At 47.3% G+C, this 15245-nt stretch overlaps 3 protein-coding genes across 4 annotated transcripts; all 3 read left to right on the forward strand.

The window, feature by feature from the left end:
• Positions 1–345: 345 nt before the first annotated feature.
• LOC6599599 (protein phosphatase PTC7 homolog) lies at positions 346–1501 on the forward strand. Its single transcript, XM_002024653.2, has one exon. The coding sequence runs from the start codon at positions 560–562 to the stop codon at positions 1499–1501; it is 942 nt and encodes a 313-aa protein (XP_002024689.2). The 5' UTR covers positions 346–559.
• Positions 1502–3386: 1885 nt separating this feature from the next.
• Positions 3387–15157, forward strand: LOC6599596 (GATOR complex protein DEPDC5). Of its 2 annotated transcripts, XM_026993746.1 has the most exons (19): positions 3387–3495; positions 3570–3877; positions 3943–5024; positions 5089–5747; positions 5825–5956; positions 9905–10337; positions 10402–10576; positions 10648–10839; positions 11216–11317; positions 11651–11715; positions 12528–12635; positions 12708–12914; positions 13603–13700; positions 13767–13934; positions 13997–14157; positions 14228–14390; positions 14452–14564; positions 14624–14679; positions 14743–15157. In XM_026993746.1, the coding sequence occupies exons 1-19, from the start codon at positions 3444–3446 to the stop codon at positions 15095–15097; spliced, it is 4629 nt and encodes a 1542-aa protein (XP_026849547.1). In that variant the 5' UTR covers positions 3387–3443; the 3' UTR covers positions 15098–15157. The 2 variants fall into 2 exon arrangements, with proteins under 2 accessions (XP_026849547.1, XP_026849548.1); XM_026993747.1 differs by lacking the exons at positions 11216–11317; positions 11651–11715 and adding an exon at positions 12188–12249.
• On the forward strand, positions 5963–8267 carry LOC113566747. The gene has a single exon (XM_026993745.1). It carries the CDS (start codon positions 6069–6071, stop codon positions 7881–7883), a length of 1815 nt encoding a protein of 604 aa, XP_026849546.1. The 5' UTR covers positions 5963–6068; the 3' UTR covers positions 7884–8267.
• Positions 15158–15245: the final 88 nt, after the last annotated feature.

Consider the following 15245-nt stretch of genomic DNA (forward strand, 5'->3'; position numbering starts at 1 on the left):
AAGCCGAATATCAAAATCGAGGAACATGAATTCCGATCATGGACAGAGAACGATTAACCCATTGTCGACCAAAGGGTGTTAAAATACACTCCATGAAAGTGATGAAACTTGAAGAATTGTAGCAAAGTTAAGATGCAAAATATCGAGGTAGTTAGGGGTCATTAGGATGGATCTCCAAGAAGATTTTACGGACAGTAATATTTGCCGTGTTTTAGCTCAAGTTGTTCACCTGTTTAAAAAGTGTGCGACTTAGAGGGTTAAGTTCGTTTAATCATTATGAGCTGCTGAACACTGCGAAAGTGACATTTGACGGAGGTGTGGATAAAAAGTGTATCACATAACATTTCGCATTTAATTGGAACGTAAATTAGAAAATTCGAAAAATTGTGAGTTCAATCACCGAAAAAGCTATTGATACGAAAGCGGGGCATGCGACTGATGCCAAACGACGCGTTTTTCATGCACGACAAGTTGTAAAATCGATATCTATATGTACGAAAGTGAAAATCCAAATTGACGCGACCGACCAAACCACGAGACCACACTAGTTTTCTGAGCGATGCATTCGCTTCACTGGACATCGCGTATGATATCGCGGGCCCTGCGTAGCAGCTTTTCCACACTCTTGGAGTCTGCCACTGGGGCTGCGGCCAGCAAGGGTGGCGAAGGTGCTCTCAAGTCTGCCTCACCGCGGCCACATTTCGTGTCTGTGGTCTGTGGATTCGCCAAGGACAACCTGCGCCACAAGTACAAGCCTGGAAAGTATGGCGAGGACTCCTGGTTCAAGGCATCCACAGAGCAGGCCGATGTTATGGGCGTGGCCGACGGTGTCGGAGGCTGGCGCAGCTACGGCATCGATCCGGGCGAGTTTTCCTCCTTCCTGATGCGCACATGCGAGCGCCTGGTGCAGTGCAGTCACTTTAACCCGCAGCGACCCGTCAATCTGCTGGCGTACAGCTACTGCGAGCTGATGGAACAGAAGAAGCCCATTCTGGGCAGCAGCACTGCCTGCGTGCTAATCCTCAATCGGGAGACGAAAACGGTGCACACTGCCAATATCGGAGACAGTGGCTTCATGGTGGTGAGGCAGGGCGAGGTGGTGCACAAGTCTGAGGAGCAACAGCACTACTTCAACACGCCCTTCCAGCTATCCCTGCCCCCGCCCGGCCATGGCCCGAACGTGCTGAGCGATAGCCCCGAGTCGGCGGACACCATGAGTTTCCCCGTGGAGGATGGCGATGTTATACTCATCGCCACCGATGGCGTCTTCGACAATGTGCCCGAGGACCTCATGCTGGATGTGCTGCGCGATGTGGAGGGCGAACGGGATCCCGTCAAGCTACAGATGACCGCCAACAGCCTGGCCCTGATGGCCCGCACGCTGTCCCTCAACAGCGAGTTCCTCTCGCCCTTTGCCCTCAGCGCTCGTCGCAACAATATACAGGCACGCGGTGGCAAGCCAGATGACATTACAGTCGTCCTGGCCACTGTTGCAATGTAAAAAAAACTCATAGTCGAGAGATGTTCCCTTAACGTCAATGTCCCCCCGTCAATGTCTCCAAAACTTAGTGATTAATGTTTAATCGTAGCTCATACGTATTTAGTTAGCTTTTAGGAGTCTGTTTCCGTGGTTCTGTCTAATGTTTAAGCTTAGTGTTGAGATATTTTGAATGAGACGAGAACGAACGATGGCCATAACGATAACAACAACGACACGAACACCTCCCTTCCCCACTTTTAATTGTTACAGAATTGCATGACCCATGCCCCTTGCCCCATTCCCCATACCCCCAAATTCATTCATACTAAAATAACACACAAAAAAACTAAATAACGCGCATCCTGGAGAGCGACCTAAACGTTAAAAATGACCCCCTGACGCCCCCAATCAAAGCGAATGCAACGCCTTCAAATGTATACATAACCCTCGCTATAAGTAGTAAAAACAACAAACAAAAAATTATAATAAATGCAAAATTATCAGGCCGAAATGATCTTTGTCGTCAGCGACGGCTTCCCGACAGAGGAGTAGAGTAGCGTTCTAATCAACAAATAAATTGCGAAACGAACCCGAACCCTGGCGGAGGTGGAGGAGGAGGAGGAGTAGATGATGGATTGCGTTGAGGAGTCGAAGTGCATAATGGTATGCTATGCGAATTATTTGAACTGAGGATTTATTATATCCAGGCAAAAATGGCGACTGTCTTTAACAAAATTTACTGTCGAAATGTACTCACTGATATTTGCGACCCAATAAAATTATTCATTGAAAACAACAACCAATCAAACTGTGTTAATTTCGAGTCTCTAATTGCTTTGATAAAATTCATGGTCAAACGTGTGCACAAGCATATGGAAGGGGTTCTTTTCTTGTATTTATGCTTCGCATAAACCATGGAACCATGGGCAATTCAACGTTTCCTAACACTAGTCTAATACAAAATTAAAACATAATAGAGCCAATGAAAACGATTACTGGGAATGAATGCGACAAAAATGCTGTTTCCTCGACATAACTAAACAGTTTATTCGTGCTAATTTGGCAACTGGTTTTGTTTGAATGTTCATGAATTCCCGTCTCGTATAAACAACAGCCGCTTAACCCCATAAAATACCGTGTAAAATGGGACGCCGTCTTAGCCCCATATATATACCGTGGCATTTAAATTGATTCAAAAAGGATGCACAATTCCCCAAAATATTTTCTCCGGCTGCGAACGTCACAGCGGCCATCGAAAGATAAATTCGTTAAATTAAAGAAATAGTAAAAACAAGATTTTCTATCCCATATCTTCCTGACGAATTTACCCCAAAATTCGACAATAACAACACCCAAGAGGGTATGGTGGATGATATTAATAAACAGGGCCATCCAGATGCCATAACATTATTCACTTGGATCGTCGGAGTTGTGGGTGGGCTGACACGCCCAGCCAAACCCACGCCACTGCGTGCTAAACAAAGAGAGACGCGGAAGGATATTGCGACAGTACTAGATATCTACAAGCGGGCGGTAGAAAAAGTCAGTCCCTGCTCAGGTGCACGGGTCAGAAGGAGGAGCTGGACCGGATTCAGCGGCGGAGCTTAATTCAGCACCTATCATAACGAAAAGCAGCTGCACCTAACATCCAAAGACATCAAAATTATGGAGCGCGAGATTTTGCAAATCTTCCCGAAAGAAAAAGTTCAATAGTATTGAAGGACGTTCGAAAATTTGTATTTTTAACAAAATACCGCATTATTTAAATTGATTTAAAATTTCAATTCAATAGTTTTTGGCGGCGATTGTTGCGACGTTGCACAGCACTAAAACACCAAAGAACAGAGAAGGAGCGCACCATCAAAACAAACACGAAAAAAGAAGATTTCAGAATGCGAATAACATAATTGGCCGGTAAATTAAACATTTTAATCGCGTTTGCGTCGGCCAGCGCATCAAAAATATGAAGCTCTACAAGCTGAATACACACACTCGTGGCTGCAACAAGTCGTACGGTAAGCAAACACATTTGAAAAGTGTGAGCACATAAATTGCGCAAATTTCACTGCTGTTGAATATTTTTGTGCAGATGCGGACCTCGTGATGAACTTGAAGGACCACCCCAACGCAAATGTAGGCGATGTTGTGGAGATTTATGTCCCAGATGACGAGAACGGCACGCATCTGCTACTGCAGATCACAGAGTTCAGCGGTAGCTGTGGCCGTGATGTGATAAGCATCGAGTCGGGCATTGCCGTTGCCTTTAAGTTGAGGCCCTACTCCAATGTGGTGATGCGGATAGTGAATCCAGCCGATGTAGCCCTCGACTCCATAGAGATTACCTTCAAGGATCAGTACATGGGCCGCTCTGAGATGTGGCGCCTGAAAACGTATTTGGTAAGCAAGCCAAGGCCTACATCCTTTGAGGATGCTATTCTTGAGGATTCCCTTTCCCCTTGCAGACGGACACCTGTGTGTATGTGAACAAGAAGATTGACTACAACGACATGCAGATACGCTGCCAGGTGTACGAAATGTGGTCCCAGGGCGAACGCGTGGCCAGCGGCGTCATCACCGACGACACAAAGATCGTCTTCCGCAGCAGCACTTCCATGGTGTACCTCTTCCTGCAGATGTCCTCGGAAATGTGGGACTTTGACATCCATGGCGACTTGTATTTTGAGAAGGCAGTTAATGGGTTTCTCACCGAACTCTTCCAAAAGTGGAAAAAGCTGAGCTGCAACCATGAGGTAACCATCGTCCTGTTCTCGCGCACCTTCTATGCAGCCAAGAGTTTGGATGAGTTCCCAGAGCACATGCGCGACTGCCTGCAGCTGGACTACAAGGGTCGCTTCTACGAGGATTTCTATCGCGTGGCGATTCAGAACGAGCGCAACGACGACTGGTGCACGGTGTTGGGGCAGCTGCGGAAGCTTTTCACCTCCTACCAGGAGACAGTGCTGCGCTATCATGAGCGCCAGCACATGAAGATCCCCCCGGCCACAAACTCCACTGCCACGCAGGGCAATTTCCTTGAGGTTCTCAACATTTCGTTGAATACATTCGAGAAGCATTACCTGGATCGCACATTCGATCGCACCGGACAGCTCTCGGTGGTGATTACACCCGGCGTGGGTGTCTTCTCGGTGGACAGGGAGCTGACAAACATCACCAAGCAGCGCATCATCGACAACGGCGTGGGCAGCGATCTGGTTTGCGTTGGCGAGCAGCCGCTGCATGCAGTGCCGCTGTTAAAGTTCCACAACAAAGACACCACCCTGACATCCGCCGATGATTACTCCTTGCCGCATTGGATCAATCTGAGCTTCTATTCCACAAACAAGAAGATCGCGTACTCCAGTTTCATACCCCGCATCAAGCTGCCGCTTTTTGTGTCCGATCAAGCGCTCAACGCGGACGAAGGAGAGGAGAATGAGAGGAATTTCCTCAGCTGCAAGCAGTCGGAGTACAAGCACAACTCTCTTTTCGACTATGATGCGTATGATGAGCAGATCTTTCAGCCATTGCCGGCACAGAGCACCTGGTAAGCCTCCAACTGAGTTGAATCTCTCTCCCACTCTCGCTGATAAATACTCTTCTCCTTTCAGCTCCCTTCAGCGCGTGGTAAGGGCCAAGAAAACATCGGTACCTAGTCTGGAAACCTATGCATATCGTAACAACGACTGGGAGAATCTCACGCCCACACAGATTCCGGCCATGCGACGCAAAATGTCTGATCCGGATATACATCATGGCACCTCTGCCATGCTGGCGGCACTGGTATGTCGCTCAAAAGATTTCCTCCCAATAAAGTCCTCCAACTTGTACTCAACTCTCCCTCAGCCTGATACCACAAATCTCTCGGAATCCCTGGCTTCGGAGAAGAACTCCCGTCGAACGATTGTCAGCATTGCGCCAATTGTGCGTCCCGGACGTGCCCTGATCAATCCCTTTGATCCCTCTCAAGTGACGATCAAATTGACATCGAATCGCCGCCGCTGGACGCACATTTTCCCCAAGGGACCGACGGGTGTGCTCATCCAGCAGCATCATTACCAAGCAGTGCCTGCAAAAATCGTACCAGCGGGACAGCGTCCGCTGCAGCAGATACCCAACAATAGCCAGAGCAGCACCACCAATAACAACGAGACGGATACGGAGTATTCCTGCGATCCGGAAGAGCAGTACGACCAGCTATCCACGCACTCCATGCTAAGCAAATCGGTGTCCTCGCACAGCTTTGTGATGGGCGATGAAAAGATCGACTGTGAGTGAGCTCAGAGATTTCATTCCCCTTTCCCATTTCCGTCTAAAATCAATTCCCTATCTTTCCGCCAATTGCAGTTTTCAAGAGGCGACAGAACTCTCTGCTGAATGCATTGCCTGCAAATGTCCCAAATCTGACGGCAACGCAGGCCAAATCGTATCTCTGGGGAGCCACCGGCGAGCAGGAGTGGACGCCAGCAATTACCACGGGTAAGTAATCACAGAACTGATTGCTCAAAGATCATATCTTTAAGGACAGACAGCCACTGTCTGGTGAGCGTATCCCAGTCTAAGTTCAGTTGGTGATTGACTCTTGCCTCGAATGGGAGTAATGTGGCTCCAGTTTATTGCGATTCTGCTGTTTCTGCCGCATCAGAGCAGAGAGCAGGAGATAAACTTTACGCTGCCCGAGCAGCTTGCATTGTTCTTGGACCGGATTGGAGACGTGCACCGCCTGCAAGCCATCAGCATTGTCAATAGCAGAGACTCCATCAGCCCCGACTATCTGGATGGCCTTCATCGGCAGCTTAGAGCCAATGCTAGCATGCACTTCCAACTGCTGCCCCAAATGACGGCCACAGATGTGGACGTCCATGTGTGTTTCAGTGCCCTCCAGGATGAGGATACGCTGTATGTGGTGTTTGCCAGGCACTCGAGGGACCCAGTGATCCAATTGCAGGCGAAACGAGCTCGAGGACGCCGCTACAGCAAGACGTTGTTTCTGCTGAAGGAGCACGAATCGCTTCCCGTTTTGGGGGAGTTCTTCAAGCTGCTCTGGCAGTTGCAATTTCGCTCCGCTCTGGTGGTTACGGCACAGCGATGGGCTTACCAGATGGATCCCTATCCCAAGATGAAAATAAAACGCATGAAAGAAGTCTCCTCGTACGATCTGGAGGAGATCTTTCCCAAACCCAATCGCAAGAACTTCAACGGCTACGAGCTGCATCTGGCCGTGCAGCTGGATATTCCGAACAGCTTCTGGTCGCGAGATCCGCGCAACCAACAGCTGCGGTTGGACGGAGCGGGTGGAAAAATTATTAATGAGCTGATGGCCAAACTGAATGTCACCCTGAAGGTGCATCCCTTGTTGGTGAATGGGTCGCGGTGGCTAAATATGCCTGCCATTATCGACTTGATAGCCAGCAATCGCATGGAGCTGAGTCCCCATTTGTGCGACACGCTGCAGGCATCCACAGAGGTGGATTACTCCTATCCAGTACGGCTGGCGAGTCGTTGTTTTATGATACCCCTGGACAACCAGATCTCTCGGACTCTGTACGTCTGGCTGCCCTTTCAATGGTCCGTGTGGCTAAGTGTCCTGTTGATCCTGCTCGTGCTGCACTTTTTCGGCGTCCGTTGGCTCGTGCCGGACTCCCAGTTGTGGGCGTTAATCGGAGTCCCCGGCTGGCGCCTCAGTAGATCTCACCACCATAGTGTACTCAACACTGTGACCTGCTACCTGGTGCTCTTTGGGGTCTGTTTGATCTACCAGTTGTATTCCACGAAGCTGACATCTTTCCTGACGGTGACGCTCAGCCATAAGTTGCCCAGCAGCTTGGACGAGATTCTCCGGCTGCCATTCCCCATTCTCGCACTACCCTTGGATGTGGAACTCATTGTGGGCACCTTTGGCCATGCGGAGGAGTTCCGGCGGATGTTCAGCGTAACGGATGCCCAGACCTTCGCGACGCGTCGCATTAACATGGATCCGGGCTACATCTATCCGATTAGCAGCTTTCGCTGGTTTTTCTACAGCGTCCAGCAGCGCTACCTGAAGACCAAGCGCTTCTATTTTTCGTCGCTGTGCCATGGGACCTTTGCGGCTCAGTTCCAGCTGCGCATCGACTCCCATTTCAAGGATCCACTGCATCGTTTTGCACTGCATGTGCAGGAGGCGGGCCTGCTGCTTGTGTGGATGAAAGAGAGCTATCAGAGTGCACGCCTCGGCGGCTACATTCAGGAATTCACCAGCGCCGAGGAGTTCCTGGACGATATTCGTCCGTTGGCCTTCAATCTGCTGGCCCCAGCCTTTAGTTTGTTTATGTGCGGCCTTTTGGTCAGCATTGTGGTCTTTCTGGTTGAGATTCGACCGCCTTCCTGTGCTCGAAGGAGTAGTAGAAACAGTAGCTCCCACTAACCGCATCAACCCTTGAACCACTGAACCCTTGAACCCTTGAAGCCATAACCACTCCATATATATATATGGTTTTTATATATATGTATTTTATTCAAATCGGAAACGAACTAATGCATTTTACGTAGCCCATTCCTAACTGCGCGAGCAAAATCGATCGGAAACTGAATTTTTAATTAACTTTATGTATAATTCGCCATATTCCCACCGCCATCCACCGCGATCGACCAATCAATCGATCAACGAACTCCAATTGGATCTAACAAAATGAAAATTACAATTAAAAAAACCCCCACCCACCCATATCGATCGTTCGTTTAGTTATTGCGAATCCTGCGGCGGCGGGCAAACATTTGCGGCCCATTGTCGAGACCGAGCATCACTTTGGAGGCGACTCCCCGCTCGAGCCGGCGGTGGCGGCGGCGGCAGCAACCGAGGCCGAGGTTGTTGGCAAAGGAAAAATCATCATAGGTTTGGAATACAAATATTTCACAAGTAATCGTACTTTTTTTGTGTACAAAAAGCATTTAGCAAAGCATCCACACACACACACACACACACACACACAAACGCACACACCACACATTTTAGATATAGTTTTTGGAAGCACAGTAGACCTTAGATCCGCCTTGAAACCGCATTGTATTTGTATATTTTGTATCTGTAGAATATAAATTTTGTAGAACTATTTTATTCAGTAGTGTCCCATCCCATCAAAGACTGTAGTCTAACGAAGAGAATGGGGAGCTCTTTCGGTGAAACCGCACCCCGATATGTGTTCTCTGTGTGGTTCCAAAATCCATGACAATCCTTGTAATGTCATAAGGACTGTCCGTTTTATCAGAGCCTTTTGCTTGCCAAATATATATGAGTCCTGTTAGTAAGTTATATATAATATTTTCAAGCAGTTTTAGAACAGTTTTATAGGTTTTACAGAGCCTAGCTTTAGCGATAAATTAGGTACAGTGTTTCCTGTTTAAATGGTAAAGACTAAAGCAGTTTACTTTTAAATGGGGAAAATCATTAAGCAGAATAATTGTTCGCGAATGAGCTTATAGTTAAATGATAGCTAATTCGCTTATTGCCGGTTAACCTCTTAAATTTTCGATAAAGATACTTTTCACACAGCAAGAAATTGTGTTGAAATTATAGGAAAACTCTGGGAGGGTACTGAAGTTTTGAAATCTTTATAATTGTTTAGCTATTTGTTATACTGTCTGATGGAGAGATGTTAATCTAGAACCAAATGATGAGCAAACATGCCTGCCCGGGGGAAGGATATGAAGGATATGCCGCCTGTAGACTGCGACTATGACTACGACTATGACTACGACTACGACTACCTTTGCTTTGCACCTCACCCCCCGCTTAACCCAGCGCGCGCCAGCACCTACTCCTACGCCGTATGCATGTAGTACTCATCCACAAATTAATTGTAGCCTAAATCGTAGACCCACCGCACTTATCCACAAACAACCACAAAAACAAAACCACAAGTCACACACCACATGCACGCACCCAAAGGGAGGTGGTTTTTGTTTTCGAATAGCGAATAGCGAATAGCGGAACAGCCCGTTGTCGCTGTTTCTGTAGTTTAAAATAGTGTAGCATGCCCCGCACGCTCTCGCCCTCGCCCTCGCTCTTGCCCACTTGTACCTTGTATCTCTTATGCACATGCACGTACCACACACGCCTAACCCATCCGTTGGTGGCGGATCAGCCCACAGCTCCACATCCTGTTCCATGGGATCCCCCACCCAACCCAACCCAACCCAACCCAAACCACTCCACCCCACCCTCCTTTGATTTTGATTACCGTAGCTGCGGGAGCACCTTGGTCTCTCTCTCTCTCTCGCTCCTGCTCTCGCTCTCGCTCTCTACTTTCTAGCTTAAGCGATGTATTATTTTTGGTTTACTTTTGTATCGCGGCGTTGGCTTTCTCTATTTGAGTACTCCTTGACACCTCTCACACCCGCAAAGCTCGTTGTGGACAATCGCTAATCTTTCGGCGGCTCCGCTTGCAGGCGTTGACTGGAAATCGCTCACGATCCCCGCCTGCCTGCCCATAACCACGGACTACTTCCCCGACAAGCGGTCGCTGCACAACGACTATGTGATCTCCGACTACACGCTGCTGCCTGATGATGTGAACCACGATTACGCCCAGAGCAGGGCCATCTACCGCAAGCCGCTGTCCACCGAAGAGGTGTGCAAGGAGATTGTGTCCCAGCGGCTGGCCCAAGGCTTCCAGTTGATTGTCGGGGAGGAGAGGCCATCGGTGTGTGGCTCTGGCGGGGCATGCTCCGTCGGTGGGCCAACTGCCGCTTCGGCCACCTCTGCAGTGCTGCCGGTAAAGCCCAGTGAGAGCAACAAGGAGTACCTGCTGTCAATCGGCAGGATCTTCCACAAGATCTCGCTAAGTGGCTCTGTCATTACAGTGACGGGCTACAGACCCAGGTGAGTGGAAGATGCTGCAGGATATTTTGGCCATAGTAATCCCATAGAAATTCTATACTTTCAGGCACCCCTATCCTCCCATCAATGTGGACTATCGGTATCGATTCCACGCACCACAGCACGAGACGTACGAGATCTCTGGAGTGAACTTTACCACGGAGAAACTGGAGAACTTCAACTGGAACCACATGGATCTCTATATTTGCACGCGTGGCGATGTGGACTATCCACTAATGGAGGTGTGCTCAAGATGACTGAATACTTTTAATGTGGTAGATTCATCTTCTGGCTGTATGCATATATCCCACAGAGTCTGAAATACTGGCGTTATCGCATGTACCTGCTGCCCCGTGAGAACATTGTGAGCAAGATTGCCAGCTGCCAGCGCTGTGATATCTTTCCCGATGTCACCGTGGACAATACCAGCGAGCAGGTTGACGACTTTGTGCGGCTAATCGAGGCGGTCAGCAAGCTGAAGCGACAGTTTGTCCGCAAGGCTAGAGTAAGATTAAAATGTTTCCGCTTTTGGGGCTTTCTGCATCTCTGTGAATCTCTGTTGCGTTACCCGTTCTGTTACTTTACTTAGTTTTTTTTCCCCAACTGCCCAATTGCCCAAATGCCCAACTGCCCAACTGCCAAGTGTGTCTTCTAATTGACTAATCGACCTGCTAGTGATGTCGGTCAATCGATAAGCATTTCTAGAGATGGGTCCATTGATCCTTCAGTTCAGTTCGGTTCATCCCGCCTGCAGCCAATAAGCATGATGATTAGAGATTGAGCGTGAACTGAGGGAACAAATGGAGCAGAGAAAAAACAATTTGAAAGAAGGAATACCCGCTCTCCGTTCCATTCTATGCTTATCCTTGATGTTATTCGAGCATATTTCGCATCACTTACTCTTACAGGACAGCCCCACCGCCCACAGTCTAACCAAGCGACGCCACAGTACGAGCATTATATCCAGGCCACAGCCTAATCAGGTTATCTATCTTATCAATCTACTCAAATTATTCTCAAACAAAAAAATATCTAATGTTTAAGCTTTTGTTATTTTGTATTTAGTTTCGAAATATCTTAATTGTTCTGTTCTGTTCTGTTGCTATGCAATGCGCATTTTCTGTTTCAATTTCAGATTCGTTTCTAATTTTTTCAATCAATGCGCACGTTTTAATTTCAAATTCCAATTCAAATACAAATTATCCATAAGCTCTACTGTACTGCTCTTTACCTAATGTTTTTGTCTCTCTTTCCAATGAATGTCTCTCTTGTGTCTTTGACCCGATCCCCAAATCGATCCATGCCTGTCATGGCAGGGACTCATGAACTCTCCGTTCCGGGAGCGAGTCGGTAGCAATCGATTGCCGGAGAAGCGACCCAGGTTTTTATATCGATTCCAATATTATATCTAAGGACTCCCTTTCTCTGCCTCACACACACCCACACCCACACACACACACAAACACACACACAAGCACACACTCAAACACACACGCACTCTGTATTACTCTGCATAAATTGCACGATACGCTGTGAGGGATTCGGCTATTCGGTGGCTATTATTTCTACCACTAGGCGTACGAGTACTACCAAAGGTTCTAGGACACAAAAGAACACTGTCTATAATCGTTGGTACTACATGTAGATTGGTGTTCTCCTTTTGTATATTGTATATTTTGTTGGCCAGCTATGTATCTATATTGTAGTCCTGTTGTTTTGTGCATCCCCCCGTACCACCTGTGCATAGGTTTTCTGTTTGTTTGAATATTCTTTGTTGTTTAATTTACTTTTACTTTTCGTTGTTGTATTCTGTATATTTTTGATATAATATTATTTGGTATTTGGCTTTCCAGCAGCATGACACTCCTAGAATCACAGAAAAGCATCATAATCTATTAAATTCACCGCAGCAAAGGTTTGTGCCACACCCACCCCTCCCCAATCATCATTTGAATTACTCGTAGTTGCAACATAACACTCCACGCCCCCTACCCCTCCACATACCATCCGGAAATCCATAACCAACAATGCAATTGGCATGCTGAGTCCTCAAATCCACCAAACACCAGCCACACACACCACTACACAAAAACACATGTGACCCCCCAACATGGAGGAGGAGAGAGATCCCTCAGACAGTGGCTTGAACCCGCACAGATCTTCTGAATCCATCTTTGTTCTCTTATTTGATAGCATAAATGCACGTCCAAAGCTCGACAATGGCCGGATATCGCGTATCTTTCCTGCCACGGATGCAGCCGCTGCCGCTGGACTGGCCGCCAGAGATGATCAGGATGATGGGTGAGTGCCACAGTCTGACTTTCGACTGATCCCTTCCATTGCTAATCTCTCTGATCTGTGGTGCTTTGATAGCTTCCCCGTGGACATCAAGTTCAGTCCGAATGCCACACTCTTGGAGATCTTTGATGCCATGAAGCATCCTGTGAATGGTGTTGGCTACTTCTCTCAAACTCAATCGCTGCCCTCCTGCACTTTTCTGTCCTACGATGCCTTGATGTGGCTGAAGACACGCCTCAATAATGGAAGACACCCTTTGGAACTCTTGGAAGCCATGCGCAAGTGGGTTTTCATTATAGATAACACGTTTTTATACACGTTCCTCGAAGAGTTAAAGGATATATTAGTTTTGTGGTGCAAGTGAATGTGTGTTCCACCCAGAAGGAAGCGTTTCCGACACCATTAAGCATATATATTCTTGATCAGCCAATCAATAGGCGATTTGATATAGCCATGTCTGTCTGTCCGTCTTGATGAGCGCCTAGATCTCAGAGACTATAAGTGCTAAAGGCTACCAAATTTTGTATCCAGACTCCTGGAGAAAATCTGTGGCATCCAAAATTGTAGAGAATCGTAAAGAATGATCACGTATCTACTAGACCCCCGAATCTGGATCAGATCGGATTATTACTATAACCAGAATGAAGAAATCCATTTGCATTACTCAGTCTCTGTCTCTTTGGAGATATAACGGCTGGGGTTGGTGTGAGAAATGAAAGAGACAGAGACAGATATAGTGGAAAATGGTAACAGATAAATGAATATTTTAAAATTCGAATACAAATAGATCATTGGGTGGATAGGCCAAGTGCAAGAACAGAAGTGGTCGTGGTTCCTTTATGTTTTTTTATCCTCTTGAATGTAAAGTTCGAGCAATATACTCACTGAGTACCGGGTATAAAAGTCGAGCCGCGGCTAACAACGTAGCCGCTCGTTTTCAATTTTCAATTCATAAAATGCTTTCTTGAAGGGAACGCATGATCTGTCATGCTTCTGGGGACTGGACCAAGCCTGTGGTGGCAGGATTCGTGTTTTACTATGTGGTGCAGCAGGATAAGAATGCCAAAGGTAGGTCGGATATTTGAGTTCCGGCTAGGAAATCTGTTTTAATATTAATATTCCTTCCACGAACAGATTATGCCCCGCCATTGAACGATTACTGTGCCTTTGTAAATGAATGGCTGGAGATCGAATTCCAGGGCTGCAGTTTCCTGTGGCACGACGAGCCAGTGATCACACCAGTCCCCAATTTCCTAAGGGACTCGCCAGCACCGCAGTCCTGGACGGATTATTGCAGTAATAGTAGGTTTCATACATATATAATCTCTTACTGCTTTAGTCCTAGCTTTAATGATATTTTATAGAGCGCGTCTATCGCCAGTCGCATTTGGAGATCGATGTGAACCAGAAGAGCGATCGCATGGAGTGGGGACACGTGAAGCATCACACTGTGCTGCAGCCGGGCTTTGCCTTCGAGATTGTAGTCGAGTGGGTGACCTCGTCGGGTCCGATTGTATCCGATTTGGTGAGTACGCTGATACTTTAAATGGCATCCATCGTTCGATCAGTAACCCTATCTTTACCGATTTTCACAGATTGGTGGGTGGATGCGTAAGGCAAATCAGTTCAACTTTTTGGTTTCGGTGCCCGCGGATCCTATGGCCGAACCATTCACTAAGAAGTCGGACCCATTGAGGGGACCCATATTCATTCCACTCTGTGTGACATTCCTGCCCAACGGAGCGGCTCTTTTCGATGGTATGCAGGAGGATAGAGATTTATTGAAATCATGAGATCGTCATGAAATGTTTTTCCGCAGAATTCCCCGAGGAAAGCAGATCCGATCGCATGCTGTTCCTTCAAGAAGCCATCTTGGCCAAGTTTGGATTTCTGCCCTGTGTGCTGGAGAAGAAGTATAGCATTGGCAAGGACGTAAGTGAAGCCATCAAAACCTGTGAAAGCGATGTGTAATTTAAACAATTCCTTTTCAGCTGCCCAAGGAATACCAGTATGTTCACTGTACAGGCAACATGTTTGCCTTGATTCGGTAGGAAATTAATTCGATCTCCTATGAATTACCCTTAATCTTTTATTTATATCTCTTTTGCAGTTGTGCCACCAACAACTACCAGGTGGAGTCGCCCACCCTTCAGGAGGCAAATGTCACGCGTTGCGTCTATGGCCACACGAACAACACGAATGTGCCAAAAAAGGTGGGCTTCTTGTGGTCCTGGAACCATATGATACCCAACAAAAAGTGGAAGGCCCAAACGATCAGCAACTCGGCCGATGGGGAGCTCTTTCAGCTGAAAATGCTTAAGGACTTCCGCGAGTTCTGCTCGAACAGTGACCAGCGGTTGGTCACCTTTTGGTCGCACTGCCAGGAGCTGAAGCGCAAGAATCAGACATTGGAATTCAACAACAACAACAACAACAATAACAACGATGAAATGAAGATTAAATAGAATCCTCCCTCGCGGTATCCTGCATGTACAAAAAGTTTATCCTTATTTATAAAAGAATGTTGAATTTTGATACAAAATTGTTTTGTCTACGGAGAAGGTTTCTATGGGACCCTACCCAGAGAACGAATAGATCTGTCGGAATTCGTAA

This window comes from Drosophila persimilis, unplaced genomic scaffold (assembly GCF_003286085.1).
Source record: "Drosophila persimilis strain 14011-0111.01,24,50 unplaced genomic scaffold, DperRS2 tig00000885-arrow-arrow-pilon, whole genome shotgun sequence".
NCBI classification, from domain to species: Eukaryota; Metazoa; Arthropoda; class Insecta; order Diptera; family Drosophilidae; genus Drosophila; species Drosophila persimilis.